Source organism: Colossoma macropomum, unplaced genomic scaffold (genome assembly GCF_904425465.1).
Source record: "Colossoma macropomum unplaced genomic scaffold, Colossoma_macropomum, whole genome shotgun sequence".
Classification (NCBI taxonomy): domain Eukaryota; kingdom Metazoa; phylum Chordata; class Actinopteri; order Characiformes; family Serrasalmidae; genus Colossoma; species Colossoma macropomum.
This window is the reverse complement of record NW_023494785.1, coordinates 31,302,323-31,322,294: the sequence shown is the minus strand read 5'-3', so window position 1 is coordinate 31,322,294 and position 19,972 is coordinate 31,302,323. Positions and strand designations below refer to the sequence as shown.

The following is a 19,972-nucleotide window of genomic DNA, read 5'->3' as shown; positions in this document are numbered from 1 at the left end:
CTGTGGATTTGTCGGTGACTACTGTCTGCAGAAGACTTCATGAGCAGAAATGCAGAGGCTGCACAAGATGCACACCACTATTTAGCCATAAAAAAGATGGCCAGGTTACAGTTTGCTAAAAAAGTACTTAAAACAGCCTACAGAGTTCTGTGAAGTAGGTCTAGTGGACAGATGAGACCAAGATTAACTTAGATCAGAGCGATGGCAGGAGCGAAATATGGAAGCAAAAAGGAACTGTCCAAGTTCCAAAGCATACCACCTTATCTGTAAACCGTGGTGGTGGGGGTATTATGGCCTCAGCCTATATGGCTATAGCTTCCTTTATGATATAGTTGCTGATGGCAGTAGGAAAAAGAAATTCTGAAGTGTATAGAATCATCTTATCAGTTTAAGGAAAATGCCTCCAAACTGGACGGCACTTCATCCTACAGCAAGACGGACATACTGCCAGGACAACAAAATTACACTGGTTGCAGTACAAGCCTGTCAGAACATCACTAGAGAAGACCCTCAACATCTGGTGTCTGTCTTCAAGCAATCATAGCATGCGAAGGATATGCAATAAAGTATTTAACATGACTAATTTACTGTAAGTACCACAGCTATGTCCCAAACATTATGGTGCCTTGAGATGGGTTGAGGGCTATGTATAAAAAGTGCTATAATTTCTACATGACAAAACTAAACTTTTTTAAAACCTTGGTATGTGCAGTTTCATCCCATGTGAATTGTTTGAGAACAAATGTAAAACTGTGATGTACAGAAGCAAATGAAAAAAAAATGCCTTCCCAAACATTATGGAGGGCACTGTAGCCTTAATATTTCTTGTATGTGTAAAGCCCACTCCCAACCATGTATATAAAAAAGAAATTTCTTGAAAGTGGTCTCTAATGCATTTTGGAACAAAACTCTTCATATTATTTATGTCCTTTGGTCTTGGAGATTAGGCCTTCTCTCCAGTGCAGTAAACCTGCAATGAGCAACTTAGTGTAGTGACACTCATTGTCCATCGCTTATTTTAAAGGCATTTCCATTTCAAGGCACCATAATGTTTGGGCCATAAAGGCATAGTGAGGGCATAGTGATGATGATGAGAGCAGAAAGTTGGAAAACTGGTCCTAAATATGCCATACCATTCAGGAGAGTTTTGTGAATGTACATCCTGGATCTTTGGACGTAGCTGGACTGTAATGAGCAATAACACCAGTACATAGAATGTTGCACCTGAACGATGGGAATGGTCACAGTTGTTAAAGTCATTTTCTTCCACATGAATAAAACTGGAATGTGTCTTTCTCCAAGGAGAGGCTCAAAAACGTTTCTACGCACAGTGGAAGTGTGGTTTGGAGGGTCACAATTTATAGTGCTCTCTTTTTTACTGTTTACTCAGTTTACTGGCGTGGTGAAAAAAGGGAGAGGTGGCCCTTAGATTTATTGGTGCTATTCTGAGAATGTTCTGGTGCCGCATTGTACATAAATCAACCCAGCCCAGAAAAGCCTCTGATGTTCTTGGCCATTCCGCCTGATTTGCAAAGACACACAAAATGGTGGCCCGTCTTTGTTTTGGTGGAGGCTCCCTGCTGAAATGGAGAGCTCCAGGCCAAAATCAATGAATGATTTGATGGATTTGTATAAAGGAAATGTAACCACAGCACGAAACGATAATTATGTCGCTTGTAGCTGTACTGATGTTACTTGGCAGTGATGGGTCCCATTTGCATTTTCTGATTTTCATATTTGGAGAGCTGGGGAAAGCAGTCAGTTCTGTGTCCTGGGTGGAATATTTGAGGCACCGGAGCCACACAATCTGCCAGATGAGATGGTCAGCAGAACCTTTAACTGCATAATTCTTAGTTTGTTGTTACATGAATATGTAATTTTGGATATAAAAATGTGCATTTAAAAGATTTTAACAACATTGCTGAAGTGCATCAACTGTTACAGTTAACGGTATAAAGCTAGGCAAATGTTTTAAACCCTCAGATGAATAAATATCTGTTCGGTTTGATTAATGAAGGCCTTTTGTCCCTTATCAAAGTTTACCCTCTACTGGTAAGCCTTCGCACCTGTATTACATGGAAAGGGCTGCTTAATTCAGAGATAAGCAGTGCTCAACTTAAGGATGAAATAATAACGTCTTCAACAAAGGTTTGCAATTTCTGAGCTTTTTAAACAGTGTTACCTTGGTAAAATCCAAATGCAGTCTATTACACAGAGCCACTTTCGCTGAGCGGCTTAATTTAAAACCAGTTTGGACACATCAATCAGAGGGTTTTTTTTTCTTGTTGTTAGAAGAACAATAAAGATATCAAAATTATGAAAAAATGCATATGGAATTCTACACGGACCAAAAAAGTGTTAAACAAATCAAACTTGTCTTTCATTTCACATTTTCCAAAGTAGGATTTGCCTTGTTGCAGCTTTACACACTCTTAGCAGTCTCTCAAGCAGCTTCTTGAGGAGCCACCTATGGTGATTTTCCAACAGTCTTGAAAAAGCTGAGCCATTGTTGGCTAAACAAATTGCAAGCACTTAAGTGTAAGACTTTAGATCAAAAGTAGAGCAGTCTGTGTGGCGGTGTTCCCAAACTAAACTGGTAACTCAGAAATAAGAAATGATTTATCACTATACCACTGCCACAAATTGTTATATGGATTTCTATGCACATAAATATTGTTGTCATCATTGCTGCATAGGCATGGAAACCACCCACGTTGGCCTAAAGTATTGGAATGTCACAAACTTGCCCTAGCTTTCAAGTAAAAGGTGTTTTATAGCTTTATTTTTTGTCATTATTTGAAGATTGAAGGAAAACCAAAACAATATTGGCAGGTTGATGAAAAATGTCTGTTTATTCAGGTCATACAAAATGAGTCATTCAATGACAGATTATAGCATGTAAGTGGAAAAAATACTTAAATGTAGTGTCATGATTTAAAGAGGGGAAATACACGTTCTAAATATACTAGACAGACCAAAAGATTTACTCTCTCTCTATGGTGCAAGAGAAATACAATAACATATAATACTAGTATGCCCATCTGATGAGTTGCAAATATTCTTTAAAACAAAACATAATGCTGTGGAAAAAAAAAATGTTTGCTGTCGTAACAAAATGTCTTCAAAATATTTGAATATTTGAATTATTTGAATATTTAAATATTAGAGTTCAAATAAGGTATTATTGACAAAGGAAAGACAACATTGAACATCTAACTTTATAAAGTCAAATGCAGTACAAGATTACCTGTTTGTGTAAGTTGAAACTCATTTTAAGGATATACAGACATGTCTTTATCTCAGATAACCAAATACTAATAACACTAAAAAAATAATAAGGGCTGTTTTGGGTCCTGATCATAAAAACAATGACAGGATAGGAAATGGTGTAAACGTCATCAAGCCTTTGTGTTGCCCGTGACAGTACTGCTGATGCTTGAAGTGATGGTGGAAATTATTGCTCTGCTTCTCTCTTCCTATCTCTATACATCATTTTCTCCACCTTTTGAAACCCATGAACATGCTGCAGCCGTAGCAAACAGTTACTATAAATGCAAATATCTGTGAAGAAAAACACACCACACAGTTACTTAGGCCAAGTCATCGCATAGTTAGAGACTCATATCACAGTCTACAGTATTTAGACTATATACTCACTGACATTCCATCAATCTGAATGACTGTTTTACCATGCAAAGAACCATTTAAGCATGAAATGGTTCTATATAGAACTCATGGTTCAATATCCGTTAGCCATACTCTAGTTTTTCTCTAATCAGTTTCTTTCCACAAAAATACAATTGAATGGACACTTTTGGTTGGTGGATGACACTCAGCAGTGACACTGATGTGTTGAGAATGATCCCCCCTCAAATAATATCCGATGGGCAGAAACTGACCAGTAATGCGTGGGCTAGAGGGTGGCTGACCCTTTCATCAGTATGACTACAGATGAGCTGCAGTCTGTACTTGTACACTTAATGTAGGTGGACCTCATAAAGCAGTCCGGTGGAAGTACAAAAAGGTTTTTCTAGTAATGTGGATGGTGAGTGTATTCCATGACTCATTTTTCAAAAGGAACTACAGTCTGAATGCTGGTTCATACTAGCCAGCCCAGTTTTTTGGAAGCCAATATGTTTACATAATAAATATAACACACTGCAGTGTTAGTTCCATATAACAAACATGGATGAGTCATAACTTTGGTGTCCTAAGCTACAGATACAAAGTAAAGAAAGGCGCTAGGTATTTCACCTTGAATCCAGCCTTGGTGGCTATCAATAGTTTTACTGTTTTTAATTTTCATTTGTCATTAGTGGCAGACAAATGTATAGTCAGACATCACATTTTGACCCTAACTACTAGCACAATATATAGTTCAAGAGTTCTGTATAGCAATAGTAATAATGTTAATGCAATGAAATCTCATTTTTTAAAGTCAGTTTTAAAACAGATTTTAATTTGAGATGCTCAGGTTTCTGCTGCTCACTGCTTTAGGCAATGGTTAACGCAGACACCCCCCAATTAACAGTAAATTGGTCATTTGTGAGCCACTTGGAAACTCAATGATTACTTAAGAAAGGCTAAAACAGCAGAATGCTGTTCCTAGGAAACTACTACAACCCTTCAGAATCAACCTAAGTGTAGGCCAAGGTCAGACAATATCATATTGTTTTACAGTTAGGTATTGTTCCAAACAGGGCATAGCATGTATGGATGCATACACCTCTCCTCTTGGCATTGTTGTAAAATGTATAGGCACATACAAAATTTGCTCCTGCACAAACTCAAAGTAGTGATCTTCAAAAAAACTGGTTCTTCACTTAGCGAGTCACTTACTGAAACTCAGGGTGTGGATGTTTAGCCATACACAAAGGAGCAACTATTATTGTATTATTACACAGGATATTAAAATGATAAAATGTGTGACTAGTCCTAGCACACTATGAAATTTATATGGAAATGAAACCTAAATGAAAACATCACAGTCAAATCTTTGTCATTTTGGCCTGGCAGTCTTCCATGCTGACATAATGCACTAAACAGTTTCTCTTGTTTATGTAAGGCAGGATGACTTTTCTTCATCATGATGGCCTACGTCTTCCACATGCACACAGTGAAAGTATTTTTTGTAGGATAATCTGATACTGGCACAGGGTAGACAGCTTTGGTGTCTTAGTCAAGATCATCTGCCGGGTTGCGTTGTGCAGGAGACATGTGAGTTCTCTTATAAAGACAATTATGAGCTGTTAAACATAAGAGTGAAACCTAGTTGCTCTGACTGGATGTATTATAATTGCTAACAGGTGCATAAAATCAAGAACGCTGTCACGCAAGCACCATACACAAACATTGGCAGTAGAATCAGTAATACTGAAGATCTCAGTAACTTTCAACATCTCACTGTCACAGGATGCAACTTTTCCAACAAGTCAGCTTGTCAAATTTCTGCCCTGCTAGATCTGGCCTGGCCAACCATGTCTGCTGTTAGTATAAAGTGGAAATGAGACACCACAGCTCAGCCAGAAAGCAGTAGGCCACACAAGCTCACAGAACAGGACCGCCCAGTGCTTAAGCGCATAGTGCATAAAAATCTTCCATCCTTGGTTGCAATATTCTAAACAATGCGTTGTCCAGAGGTTTGCCCACTACCCAATGCCTGCAAGCATACCACCTCAGTCTCAAGCTAAAATGTTCATGCTTATTGCTTGATACTATTCGGTGGTTCCTGTCTTATTACTATAAAACTGTTACTGTATGCTTATAGAAACAGTTATAAAGATATTTCTTAAACAGTTTAGAGATGAAAGATTAGAGAGAACAAAAAGATTAAAAGAACAAAATAGATGTCAACTTACCGTCGCTACCACATTAATACTGTATTGTCGAAAATCCAGGAATGTAATGATATTTGTACTTGGCCTGGATATGCAAGTTGTGTTTCCCACTTGTCCTGCATATGCAGATGTAGTGGCAGCCTCAAGTACAAATGCAGCGAAATAGAAGAGCAATGCAATGAAGTGATACATCATATCCTGAAATAAACACAACACACATTTGTTCAGAGTTACAGCAAAAGCATAAAAATACAGAAATTTGGAAGTAGGCAGTGTATGTGGTGTAAGAAACCATGTGTTTTGTTGTTAATTGTAGGACTTTATTTATTTAATGTTGTCAAACAGAACATAATTGCATGTCCTCAAGGCTACTTTGCCTCTCAAGTAATTAATCATTAAGGAATATGGACATAAGATGGACATGGCACTAATACGCGTGGAACTGTTAAGCCATGCACATTAATCATGCTCATAAAGCAGACATTACTCAGCAGCAGGGCTGGGACCAGGGCCAGAAATGAGGACAGGCACGCCTTTTGGACACTGCCACTGTAGTTTCACTGTGTACAGAGCTCTATGTCAGGTTTAAGGAACTCAGCCAACAGTACGCTGGTTGAATAGGATCCCGAGAGCCAGTCTTCACTCAGTGTTGAATCTGTTCCAAGTAACTGTGCCACTGCCTTCATGAGCATTCATCACAATGTTATTGGACTGGTATTTTCCTTGAAACTCCATTTAGAAGTTCCCTTCTGAGGCCTATAGAACTCCACGTTCCCATTAAGGGAATTATTGCCAGTGTGCAACCTTAGCAATGGGAGATGGACACTCATGTAAAAGGAAGTTCAAAATACTCACCATGAAATTCCAGTCAGTGTTGATTTTATCCGCAAAGCCCAGCAGAAACAGGGCGAGGTATGTGGAGGAGCAGACAAACATGGTTACAGACACAAACATCACCCAGCCCTGCAGCAACGGCACGGGCACGTTAGATGATGCCACTAGGATCCATACTAACCCCCCGAAAACCTAACGGGACAGAACAGAAGAAGCACAAAATGGCCTATTAGTATTCTGATCGGCCGCCCATTCATCAAGAAAGAATGCTGTGAATTTTGAGATGTTTAGACGTCTTCTGCCTGAAAATGACCCTAGTAAAATGCTGAACACAAAAACGTTCAGTATGGTGGTATTTTTATACCTGGGCTTATTTGGAATTTAGAATAGATGCAACTGAAAGATGATTGCTTTTTCTTGCGTTTCCTCCTCACACCAAGCAACATTTACATGTTAGAAAGAAAACTTTTCCAGCACTTTTATTCTTTTCAGGCAATATCCAATGTTTAGTAAGACATCATACATTATATATTAACCTGCAAGCATGAGGGAATGTTAATACGCACTTACAATTTCCAGGGAAATCAGAGCACCCGAGTATGTTCTTAGAATGTCCAGCCCAAGTGGTAAGGATATAGTCGGCGCTGGGATAGAGGTAGCGTCTGGATTTGTTGCTTCTGCCATCTCTTTGCGGTTCAGTAGCTTAACAAAGAACAAAAGTGTAGGAGAAGTCCCTGGGATTCATGTGTCGCGAACCGGTCTGACAGGTGTGCGGCCACTCCCATTCAGAGTCAAACACTGTAGAGGACAAACCGCCATCTCAGAGCAGCGATCTGCGGTGTGTCTTTGTTGCTTTCTTTCTTAGACTTGCACTTTTTGCTCACTAAAAGTCTGATTTCTCTGTGTTCTTTTGTTTCTTTTATTTTTTTCCTTTTGTTTTTTAACCAGCAGCCTAGCTCTGTCGCCACAAGTTAATAATTAACTAAGAAGTCTCTGGCCAACTGGTCCTGAGTAAATATTAGATTAAGGCATTCCAAGGAGATAAAGAATGGATTGAAGTTATATTGAAGTCCCTGTTGGTGATGAAGGTTGTTTCTTTAAGCTCTGCTTAGCCTACTAGGCCTAGTGTATGCAGAGGTTTTGAATTGTAATGTTTAATATGTAATGGTTAACTGAGGGATCTACACTACACTAGTAAATCTGTAGTCTAAGTGAGTCGGTGAATTATACACTAATGATTCTCTCAGTTTAAGGGATTTTGAGGAACTATGGGCATTGATAGCTATAGGAGGTGATAGCATGTAGAACATAGGTGAGAACACTGAGGTTAAGAAAATTTGGATATTTGCCAGTGGCAGTGTAGGGTCATTAATGATTGCCTAGATGTGGGGTTTAACTTACCCATGTGTCAGTGACCCTTTGCACAACACACATACACACACACACACACACACACACACACACAGACAGGTGTGTGTGTGTGTGTGTGTGTGGATACATACATACATACATATATACATATATATATATATATATATATATATATATATATATATATAAATATACAGATATATATATACATGCTGCAACATTGTTGGCAGAAATACACTTTGTTCATTTGATATGAAGTCCTTGAGGAAGAACTTTATCAGCCCTGATCTTATCAAGACAGACATTTAGACTCTGACGAATGAATGAATATAAATGAGGGAACAAATAAGTGAACTAGTAAATGAATTAAAACAGTAAGTCATTTACCTGTCCACTTTGATCCAGCTCTAATATAACCTCATCAAAGATGTTGTGTTTATAACAAAAATGTCTCTCAGATCCCTGAAAAAAATAAAACCGTAGTGCAAAAGCAGTAGGACCATTAACATTTGGCCCAACTAAGATATTTTAGATAGATCTATAGAGTACAGATAAACCAAATGACTGAATGAATGTGTTGTGAAAGCTATTATTCAATATTTTCTCCGTTGTAAAGAGAGAACCACATGGCCAAGAGGACAGCCAATTCTAAAATGGCCTTCCATTTTCCAAGAAGGTAAACACCGTAAGAAACTGCAGTCTTTTACTATTCTGTCATCAAAATTATTCAGAAAGGAGCTATGACCACCATATGACCACCCAAGAGTAAGAGAGACATTTTTTGACTTTATACTTCAAATGTAAATCACGGCCATTCATGTTGGTCATTTTATTTTTGTTTAGATCAATAAAAAGAGAAACGTATGTGTATATGTACATGATCTTTTAAATTTTCACTTTTGTGGGCATCTATCACTCAGCAGCACAGCTCATGGCATCTTCACAGGTGGATAAAGTAAAATTTCTTTGTACATATATCGGCATAGAAACTGAAACACAAAAACAAATTGAGAACTGCATGTGAAAAGTCTGTGAGCGAAAAAATACTACTTAAAATACTTAAAAGTATACGTACATAGACCTTGGTACATGGAACCCATCTCTGGGAATGACAATTTTTAATTAAATTTAGAAATGCAGATATGGCACAAACTTCTCAATAAGGTTTGCAGTAATATTACGTTCATATAAACTCAGAAGTAAATCTGTAGCAATTCTGCTGTATCACCTTGGTAGCGATTCCACTGTAAAAGCAAGAGCTTGAAAGCGTATACAACATCCAGCTTGCAAGTATATACATCTCCAAACCTTTTTTGTAGGTACCTTCTTATTTTTTTGAAAACTCGCATATGAAATACTTGGCGATATCACACTCCACTTGACTCCAAGCCCCATTGGATCCCATCTGCACACAGCTGTTGCTGCTGAACTCTGATGGCACCTCCAGACCCCACACTGAGGAGTTTCTTAGGGGGCTGCCATCAGCATATGCATATCCTCCACCAGCCTCTGCTGGCTGCAGGCCGATGAACACATGAGTTAGGCCGGCCTCGCTGACATAGCTGGTCAGCAGTGTGTTGGTGTCCATGCTTTTGGGCATAGCCAATGTCCCACCTCGCAGCTTGCAGTTCATGAGAGCGTCACGGTACTTCCGTGCCTCCTTCACTAGCAGATATAACTTCTCTTCTGTCTCCTTAATGCCCAGAATGACTGCATGAAAATAATAATGAATTGCTTAAGAAATCGTTGTACGTGAATTGCTTAAGAAGTCATTGTATCAGCCTTTGAGAAAGTAAGGCTTGTTATGTGAAAACACCAGCAGTGTTTCTCTGCCATGTTGGTGTCACTTCTGTGTTGAGAATGATCCACTGTTCAAGTAATATGTGGTCAGCAGTGGCGTTTTGGTCAGAAACAAACTGGCTAGTGATGAATGAGGTGGCTGACAAATTGTACATGAAAACAAGCTAAATTTATATAAAGGACCTATAATGTATGTTGACCCTAAATGGTCAATGAGTGCTTGGTGGGTGTTTACAAGTACAAAGTAGGTGTTTCTAATAAAGTAGAGGGTGAATATATGAGGAAACCAAACTGCATTTGAGGACAGGAAGTTCATTATTATTCTGAGTTGTGTTTTGCATTGCTTACTACCATTTACACAGCAAGAATGTCATCAAAGGAGGCAAAATCCTGCCCTGCTTTGGTATTAATGCAGAATCATCAGTGGAGCCTTACCATTTTTCACAAACTTGACAGCATTTTTCAGTCTGCTAATGTTGATGTCCATCTGTCCAACGACCTTCCTGTACCTCCCGCAGTCGCAGGTAGTCCCTGTTTCGGTCAAAGCATAAGGAATAACGCTTCATTGAAACTAAAACAGAAACATCTGTAACTGCACTTTGTCGTACGTCAAGGATGAAGTATAACTTTATGATAAGTGAGGATGTTGTTGTTGTAATATTAGTATATAACTAGCAGTCATCAGTGACTCCGGCCTCATGAGTGAATACAGCTGAGGAAGAAATTACCAAGAAAGGTTGCTGATAGCATGTAAGAAAGTACAAGGAAACACATTCAAATCTGTTTTTGTATGATTATTTTTTAAATGATGCCATCTAAAAGCTAAAGAAGAAAGCTGGAAGGAACAAAAATCCTAAGGAATACAGATTTGTGATTTGTGAATGCATTTAAATACTGATTAATGTCGGGTGTAATTTACAGACAAAAATGAAGCATTATTTGAGGATACAGACAGACAGTAGTAATAGTTACATAGTGTGTGAAAAAGAGTGATCATCAGAAAGATGTAGCATTCCGAATGATTTACCTGCTTTGCCCTTTAGGCCTGAAGGTCCATCAATTCCTCGTGCTCCTTTTTCCCCTGTAAATTTAGCATTTTTGCTCATTATTCACTGGATTGCCTGACTTTCTCAGCAATAATAAAAATGTTCAGCTGAAGAGTCATTGCATGGGAGAGTGCATGAATTAATAGAACACCTGTTGCTGATTGTTCATAGTTTACTGGTTTTGTTTGAATGGCTTGTCATAATGAGAAATGCCCACAAGATGGCAGCATTGTATATGGGTATTTCTGGGCAAGTCTGATTTCACCAACAGAGCAGAGGTTGGATCAGACATGAGGTAAAGCGATTTGATTCGATTGTTTATCTATGAAAGGACCTCTGGTTGGATGAAACATATGCTCAGCACATTTTAAAAAACTTCTCTGTCCAAGGCTAATTAGGTCGCTCTGATGAGGATGAAACAAAGCCTTTTCATTAAGGCCCACTTAGGCCTAACTTTTTCTTCCAGCCAGAAAGCCAACATGCCTTACTCAGCACCCCAAGTAATCAGTCATCAACTAAGGCTTTATTTCACAAAAATCAGGTATGTTATGCCTTGCCTGGAAGGAAAGCTTAGACCCATAGCCTTTTCCAGATAAGATTGCCCACTGATGTAACGGAAGAGGATAATCTTGGCTCAAAAGAGATAACTCAGGGAAAGTAAATGTCTTTGATCGGAATTTTTATAACAAACATCAAGAATTGGTAATTTTGCTCTGGAAGGAGCATCTTAAACTAAATGAGGGATGCATAAACAATACGCCCAAGGCTGGAGCAGTATTCCACATTAGGACAGCCTCAGATTGCGGTTTATTTACCTCTCTCTCCTGCAGGGCCCATCTTTCCCATCCGGCCAGGCTCCCCCTTCTCTCCATTTTCTCCTGGCAGGCCTGCAAAATGAGAAAACAGGGTTATCAGGAACCTGACCCCTGTCCAAGCCACAGAAAAATATCTCACAACGGTCCCAATGTACACGGGAGCACGCTGTCAAAGCACAATAATTCAAGACATTTTTAATTTTTTTTATTGCTGTATTTTGTGTGTAGCTGCATAATTTTGTGTCAGTAGTCTGGAGCATAAATCTGACTCAATAGTATTTTCCAAATCGTAAAGGGGTTTGGGTTTTTCGCTTTTAAAACAGTTCAAAAGGCTCTCAGACCAAATTTCCTAAGCAGATATCCAGCTGGAAGTCTGTAATGAGCATTTCAGTGCTTTGTCTAAAGAATGACAGGACTCAATCTTAATCTTGGTATCCCTTGTCCAATGTTGATTTTGTGATTTATTCACATTGAGTAAATAGTGTGATGATTCACATTTATTTGTTAAGTACCTCCATGTGAACCTTTCCAAAATAAAGCAACCCCTGATTCACTTTTATTTGTTATGCTCCTCCATGTGCACTCTTCCAAAATAAAGGGTCCCCTGATGCTGTCTAGTAGCTCCAGTCATTCAGATATTTCAATTACTAGGCAAACTTCAGTGGGAAAACCTCAGACACCAGCTGAACATTTAGAGAGGTATTTGACTTCAAACACCCCACTGAAAAAGCTTTTAGCACTTCTCTCTTTTTTGTTTATTTCTTATTTCATTTCCTGCTTTAACTGTGTGGCAAGGGAAAGAACACTCATATTTGGGGCTGGATAAACATTTCCTGAGCTCGTTTAAGGCTGATTAATGTGAGTTCTCCCATGGGTTAACCACCTTAAACCCAAACTGCTCTCCTTGCTTCTTTCCAGATAAACCGTCAGTTGCGGTTCCAGGTTTTCAATGGTTATTACAAATAACCGCTACCATTACAAATGCTAAGGAATCACGTTCATTTATATTTTTGTTCTCTTGTCTGTTTGAATCTATGATGTATTGCACAAATGAGCCAGCATAGTTTATTTTATATGGTTTATTTCAAGTTGAAATATAGAACTCTCCATTCCATATTGGTTCTGCCAAACTCTTTAAATGTTTGCTGATTCATAAATGAAATTTACTGTAAAGAAATGACTGTTGTTTTCTGCATGTGCATGTTTAGGTACGTCACTAGAAATAACTTTAAAATTGAACGCAGGCATGCCGAACCTTAATTCTCTGTGGTTGTAAGTGAAAAACCAGGCGACTGTTCCTCTATTTCGTCTTCGGGCCCTTCCCGGCATTTAGTTTCCCCCCCCCTACACGTTTTCTCTGACGATATATGGGTGTGTTCAGGAGAGAGGGGGGAGTCTTTCGTTTGCCTGCTGCTTTAGACTGCAGTCGCAGAGCAGCCAACACTTTCACCCCTGAGGGCATGGCGACACCACGGCCCCTTGGCCGCAATTAACACGTCTGTCTGCCTCTGACGTGACTTCGCTCTTTGGAAGAAGTGGGTTTGGCACACTGTGACCTGACATCCACCTCACTGTGATGCCCAAGCTGTGGGCAAAGGCACATCAAATGACTGACTCTAGGTCAGGCCCAGGCTCTACACAGCAGTGCTGTTTCCTCAGATGACAAGCACAGAGGAGGCTAGTGTATATAGCTTCTTTTTTTTCCTCTTTCAACAGACCTCAGTCAGTACATTCAAGAGAAACATTTGAGAGAGGCCGTGAGCATTTTAGCACTGTCGCGAAGCATTTTTCATTTTTTTGTGGTGTTATGTAATAATTATTTTGGACAAATAAATGTTGTTAAAGAAAATTATATATCTCACACAATTAATGAAAATGATATGGTACAATTTCAAATAATAATGCTCAATTACTGGAATTAAGCCTGAGCTTGGGCTCTACATGACATTTATGTAAAATTAAGGTTTTTATTTTGAATGTTGTACCTACTGTTATTCCAAGTCCATGGCCACTTCTAATCCAGTGTAAATATATTAGATGCATTAGGCTAGTCTGCGAGACTTTCAAATCAAAAGATTTTTTCATTTTGCTGCATACTTTGGGCAGCTTGTAGACAGAGCTGGCTTGAACCAGCTTCCCTTTAATCTCTCAATGATTTACTTGGTTTAATAACCAAACCAACAAAGTAACAGGGACCTCTGTGTCCAGGGGGCCCGGTTTTCCCCAGTCTTCCCACGTCGCCTTCATCTCCCACTTCACCTTGGTCGCCTGTCAGGAAAAGAGGTGGAAAGTCTGCAACTGGAGCCACAAGCTTATAAAGCAGATATAAACAGATAAAGCTGTTTAATATAGACAGTTATTCTATTTGTAGAATGCTGTGTTCATAGGCATTAGCAAATGCATGAGCAAAGGGGAAAGCCATTTCAGTTGATCCCTTCTATCAGTTTGGTTATTACCTTTGTGTTCCCACAAGAAGCCTGAACACAAGCTCTGCTACCATGCAGCTAAAGAAAAAGTAAAGGCCCCAAAACTGGCATGGGTGGTGACGTTTCCAAGTAATGGAATAATAGCCTCACCGCATAAACCTTGAGTTAGTGTTTCAAACGATTGCTTTTGCTGAGACTGCTAAGCTATAAATGACAGAATGGCACTCTAACACAGGCAGACTATTGAGATGTGCCAGCAGGGTAGCTGTTATACGAGCAGCTACAGTAGCACTAAGAAGCGAGATTCTATCTACCGTGTACACAGCAGACCGAGAGTGGAGTAACGGAGCAGGCCACAAGTTATCAACCCCCTTAAATTCAACACCAACTCTTTTAATAAAGAAAGCCTAAACAGCCTTACAACAATGGCTGTGGTATTTTATGCTGTAGATAAAATGTCCCAGCTTGGCAACTAGCTTCACAGCATTTTTAAGTAATTTTAATGACTTTTTAGGGGCATTGTCATCATTAACCATAAGTGCTTTGCTACATGTAATGGCCCTTATTTAAAGGTCCATTGCCCATTGGTAGTCCTAGCTACTAGCTGTTTTACAGGCTTTAAGTACTCCTTGGTATCTCAGAATGAGTACTCAAATATTCGTTCAGTAATATTTCTTAGAATTAATCTTATGTATATATGCATGTTCTTTTATATAGTTTGCATTGCAATCAAAATATTCCAGTTTTTGACATATCTATACATCCCTTTTTACAATAGATGTACTAAAGATGCTGAGATACAGATGTGTGCTCTAACTCAAACTGGCCAAAATAATTCTGTAAGAAATCATGTCATACCCATGTAAAGTTACCTAAAGACTAAACATCCCCCACATGCTTTTGCAACCACTCCTTTTTCTTTGAGCAACTGAAGCAAGATTTATGAAATTTATGTTCGCCTGTCGAAGTTATTTTACTTGGGACGGAATCTGAACATGGAACGCTTAAGTTAGCAGTAGAATATGAACTTGGCTATCTATTTAATAAACCAACTAAACTGACTACGGAAACATCATAACAAACGACTACTTGAGTGTGCCAGCCCCAATATTTTAGGTAGTTAAACAGGCACGAGTAGAATGTGCTTTCAGTCATGTTCTCGTCACAACAACGTTGTTTATTCCAGATTTCCAGACTGTTTTTATACCATAAAAGTAACTTTTTTCATCATAAGCGCTTTTTGATCACTGAGTTGTGTGTGTAAGTCACAGAATTCAGACCTATTTTACTATAATCACTCTTGATGGCAACAAAATGCTTGTTTAACAATGTTAAGTCCCTTCAGTGAAAAACATATTAACCATTTCTTCTAAACTTTTTCGATTTATCAGTTATTTTGTTTTCTGTTTGATCTTGTACAACTTTTTACATTAACACTTACATTTACATTTAATGATCTCTTTATTTTGAACAGATGACAGTTTATTTTAAAAACAGTGCCATACTATGCTTACTGCTTACATGATATGCAAAATATATATATACAAAAAATATCACATATACAGTTTTTCGTGGGCAAGGTATCACATTACAGTTGCTAGGCTATGAAGGACCAGTTGGGTGCAGTAATTTGCTACAGCACCACCCAGAGGCAGACCAGTGCTGCATCTCTAGTTAGTTAAGAAGACCAAAGACAGAAGCTCAATGATTGCAACTCTTGATGGCTGTAGCATAACACTATTTTAAAGTAAATAACATACAGTGAGATCTACCCAGGCTCAATCACAGTGTCCTGACATTACGGTTTGTTTTCATGCAGTGATACAAGTAATCACCTCAAATAAGAAAGTGGAAGTCCATACCCCTCTATGTAAATTCCTAACAGTCAATTTTTCTGCACAGTTTCATCAAAAATGTACCATAGATGTATGTTCCTATTTTATTGTGCTGATATTAGCTATTTTCACAAATCATATGTATTTTGAAAAAATAATATTATGTATTTAGATTGAAAAGATCTGGTTCAAGAAGCACATTTAATTTTGCCCATTGAATTAATTGTGTTTTGCATTATTTTACTAGACACTTTAGTGACTGTTAAAACCCACGCCTTGGTCTGTTGCAGTTAAACCCGCCTATGGGACAAAGCATAACATTAACACTCACTCGGCTTTTAACTGAATAATTAATAAACACTAGGTGCTGGAAACACAGTTTGTGTTTTCATTTCTTGCAGAGATGTGTGCTGTCTCTTGTGTGCCACCAAAGGTTTTTAGCGATACCATAGAGGAACCATTTTAGTTCTCTAAAAATCATGTTTCTAAATGATATGTGTGAGTGTGAAGAAACAATTAAAGGTATAAAAAACTTTCATAAACTGTAAAGATTCTTCACTAGTTTTAGGGTTCTACCTGGAACTTTTACAATATATTTGTTTTACATTAAGGTTCTTCACACCCAAACTTCTTGAAAATCCCTTGAAAGGTTCTGTGGGGAACCAAAAAGGGTTCTTTAGTGGCTTTACGAGTGTAGGTTGTATTGATAATATAAATGTCCCATAAATAATTTTAACATTGTTTGGCAAAAAACAAAATACACTGTGCCCCTCCCCCCTTGTAGTTGTCTCAAACTAATGTGAAAATTGCGTACGAGACTCTTTCAAGACAACTTACATAGTTTTTTGTTTGTTTTAAACTATTTCAGTTTAAAACTAGGGTCAGTTCAATTAGTGCCAAACAGGTTACCCACTGGGTTTTTTTAGAAGAGCTTAGTTTGCTTAGTTTGACACCAAAATGTGCTACTGTTTGCCTCACCTTTTCATTTGGAACTTTTTTCTTACAGAGACACAATCTGCATGAAGTATTACACCAGATGTTTCAAACTTCAAATCTTCCTAACACATCTTCATAATCTTCATAAGACAGTGTTTGCGGTCTCTAGCATACTTCTGAGACAGATCTCAAAACTTACGTATTTCCTTTAACTATAAAACTTAATAAAAAAAACATAAAACAACAAATGAATACCTTTTGATCCAGGTAGGATAGTGTTGGAACAGACCTCTATGGCAAAAACTGATGATATGTTGTAGAGAGCCAGAAGCAGTAGTATACTTTTCCTGAAATTTCTTCCACCCATGTCTTTAATTGAAGACTGCAACACTGTGGTCAAGTGGACAGAGTGAAACCTCTTCTCTGCATGTGTTTACCAAACCTTATCACATCCCTATCCAGCTGTCAAACAACACTGTCCAGAACCCACACATTCCATTTACTCTTTATAAGCAGAATTATTTTTTGGGAGAAGATGAGTTGTATCCATCCATATGACTTTACACTGATTAGAACAATTCTGTACAACAAATAACATCAAAAGAAATTAGCCACAGCCATTGCTGAATAAATTAGCAAGTTGTGCACTGTATTGAACATGTTCTCTTTTAAGTAGGAAGCTTGTAGACATTTTTAATTTTTTGTTGAAAGTTTACACGGCTATATTGTCACTGACAAGTTTGCAATTTGGGTACAAATCCACAGCTGGAGAATTTCAGTAAAGGTCATCACAAACCATTGATGCATATTTTCTCCAGTTTTTTGCCTATTATGCAAACCACAGTGACCAGCTTTGCGTGCAGTATACCATCAGTACACAATGACACTTGTGTACTGCATTGATCATTCTCAGAAGGCACAAAAAAGCATTGTAACGTAAAGGGGGCTGCCAGTTTGATTCCACATATTAAAAATATCTCGATCATACCAAGGATACGTGAGTAGACCAACACATCATGCACATCACAAATTCAAGCAGCATTATAATTTGTTGGCTAAATTACTAGAGCAAGAACTTCACTAGCAAGTTATTTTTCTTGCTCACTCCATCTGGCAGTATATCTGACATTCATTGTCAGTAGAAGAAGGGGAAATCAAATAAAATAAAGGAACTGCTCTATCAAAGAAACTTGATAAAACCAAAGCGCAGTTTTACTGAAATTTTAGAGCTCACCTTTCATGAGTGGGCACTGTAGGACTCCCTGCAATGTGGATTTTAAATGTTTAATTTCTCTTGGGTGGCTTATTATGATAAAATGGGTAGATATTTGTGTGAAATATTGTAACATATTATAAAGTTCACATTCTTCAGTGGACAACACAGAATTTTACGGTACTTTAGCAAAAGCGGTGATTTGTGGGGCAATGCATAGCCACTTGGTTTTGTACTTGTGTACAAGTGGAAGCTAGTGTGAGCTTAGCAAGACGACTAAAATAGCTTTACACACCACCAGAGACGATCAACTCTTTGAAGCTCCACTGACACAAGTTTAAAGAATAAAGGCTCAAATCTGAGCAGGTAAGCCTACACTTTTGTGCGTAGTGTTGTTATCTAAGCTGCTGTTCATTATACTCCATTATTATTACAGCACCAGAGTCTAATGTCATCTTAGCTGAAACAGCTTCACACACCATCAGCAATTCTGGTTCACTCAAGCAGCTGTGGGTCAAGTTTATAGCATAAAGACTCAAAACTGAGCAGGTGAAGTCAATCGACTGGGTGGTTTTGGAGAGAATGTCTAGTTCAGTGAATGGTTAATGTTAGCTGCTTAACTATTTTGTTTTTTTGTAGATGTGTTGACTGAGGAGCAGTTTCTCTGTTTAGTTTTTTTCAGAAAGAGGATGCCACAGCTCTCCCTCTTTTTTCTGTTGACTGACGCTTCCGAGATTTGCCAATTCATGGGGGTTCACCTCGGCGCGAAGTGAAATGTAACGCTAAAAGCTACAAATAAATGCTGCTGGGAGCAAATTCGTTTCCACCTCTTTGTTTCTACACTCATTGTCCATTTTATCAGTTCTGCTTTATATAGGTGTAAGGTGTGAAATACAGGGGGTACTGGGGAGTCCAGGACCCCATAACTAGAGACCCCCTGAATGTCTCAAAATCAAAATTCGAGATTTGAATGAGCCAAAAACAAGGCAGCCAGTAAGAACAGAGCATAAAGTATATATTTGTTTTAAAGGCACAGTAAAAAAAACAGCCTGATTAATTTTAAAGGGTGAAGAGAGGTTGGAAAATTATCATGTAAAAATGAAATGAAAATGACTGTTTGTGGTGCATGAACCCAAACAAACATCATAACTGGACCTTAGGGGGAAAAATACAAGAAAATTGTACAACCCCATTTCCAAAAACATTGGGATGCTGTGCAAAATGTAAATAAAAACAAAATGCAATGATGTGCAAATCATTTAAACCCTATATTTCATTGAAATTAGTACAAAGACAACAAATCAAATATTGAAACTGAATTTTTTTTTGTTTTTTGTAAAATATATGCCCATTTTGAATTTGATGCCAACGACGCGTTCCAAAAAAGTTGAGACGGGGGTATGTTTACCACTGTGTTTCATCACCTCTTCTTTTAACAACACTCTGTAAGCGTTTGGGAAATGAGGAGACCAACTGCTGTAATTTTGAAAGTGATATGTTTTCCCATTCTTGTTTGATGTAGGATTTCAGCTGCTCAACAGTTCAGGATCTCTTTTGTTGTATTTTTCATTTCATAATGCGCAAAATGTTTTCAGTGATAGGTCTGGGCTGCAGGCAGGCCAGTTTACACCCAGACTCTTTTAATACAGAGCAATGCTGTTGTAATACATGCAGAATGTGGTTTTACATTGTCTTGCTGAAATAATCAAGGCCTTTTCTGAAAAAGACGTCATCTGAATGGCAAAACCTGTATATATCGTTCAGCATTAATGGAGCCTCCACAGATGTGCACGTCAACCATGCCATGCGCATTAATGCCCCCCCATACCATCATGAATACTGGCTTTTGAACTGTGCAC

The 19,972-nt window shown here is 38.3% G+C and overlaps 2 protein-coding genes across 3 annotated transcripts; both read right to left on the bottom strand.

Annotated features, from left to right (window-relative positions):
• Positions 1–2,825: 2,825 nt before the first annotated feature.
• On the bottom strand, positions 2,826–7,647 carry mal2 (mal, T cell differentiation protein 2). Its single transcript, XM_036590514.1, has 4 exons — positions 7,242–7,647; positions 6,693–6,863; positions 5,859–6,035; positions 2,826–3,561 (listed from the first exon to the last, which is right to left on the bottom strand). The coding sequence occupies exons 1-4, from the start codon at positions 7,353–7,355 to the stop codon at positions 3,490–3,492; spliced, it is 534 nt and encodes a 177-aa protein (XP_036446407.1). The 5' UTR covers positions 7,356–7,647; the 3' UTR covers positions 2,826–3,489.
• Positions 7,648–8,835: 1,188 nt separating this feature from the next.
• Positions 8,836–17,335, bottom strand: colec10 (collectin sub-family member 10 (C-type lectin)). Of its 2 annotated transcripts, XM_036590496.1 has the most exons (6): positions 17,156–17,326; positions 13,900–13,971; positions 11,704–11,775; positions 10,870–10,923; positions 10,278–10,373; positions 8,836–9,752 (listed from the first exon to the last, which is right to left on the bottom strand). In XM_036590496.1, the coding sequence occupies exons 1-6, from the start codon at positions 17,265–17,267 to the stop codon at positions 9,370–9,372; spliced, it is 789 nt and encodes a 262-aa protein (XP_036446389.1). In that variant the 5' UTR covers positions 17,268–17,326; the 3' UTR covers positions 8,836–9,369. The 2 variants fall into 2 exon arrangements, with proteins under 2 accessions (XP_036446389.1, XP_036446396.1); XM_036590503.1 differs by lacking the exon at positions 13,900–13,971 and having other exon boundaries at positions 17,156–17,335.
• Positions 17,336–19,972: the final 2,637 nt, after the last annotated feature.

Bases quoted from the DNA above. Each gene is read 5' to 3' on its own strand.
- mal2 (XM_036590514.1), bottom strand. From the start codon at position 7,355: ATGGCAGAAGCAACAAATCCAGACGCTACCTCTATCCCAGCGCCGACT. The intron at 6,036-6,692 runs GTGAGTATTTTG...TGTTTATTTCAG, and splicing joins ACACTGACTGGAATTTCATG to GATATGATGTATCACTTCAT. The intron at 3,562-5,858 runs GTAAGTTGACAT...TTTTCTTCACAG, and splicing joins GTATTAATGTGGTAGCGACG to ATATTTGCATTTATAGTAAC.
- colec10 (XM_036590496.1), bottom strand. From the start codon at position 17,267: ATGGGTGGAAGAAATTTCAGGAAAAGTATACTACTGCTTCTGGCTCTC. The intron at 13,972-17,155 runs GTATTCATTTGT...TTTTCCTGACAG, and splicing joins TATCCTACCTGGATCAAAAG to GCGACCAAGGTGAAGTGGGA. The intron at 10,374-10,869 runs GTAAATCATTCG...TGACCGAAACAG, and splicing joins AGGCCTAAAGGGCAAAGCAG to GGACTACCTGCGACTGCGGG.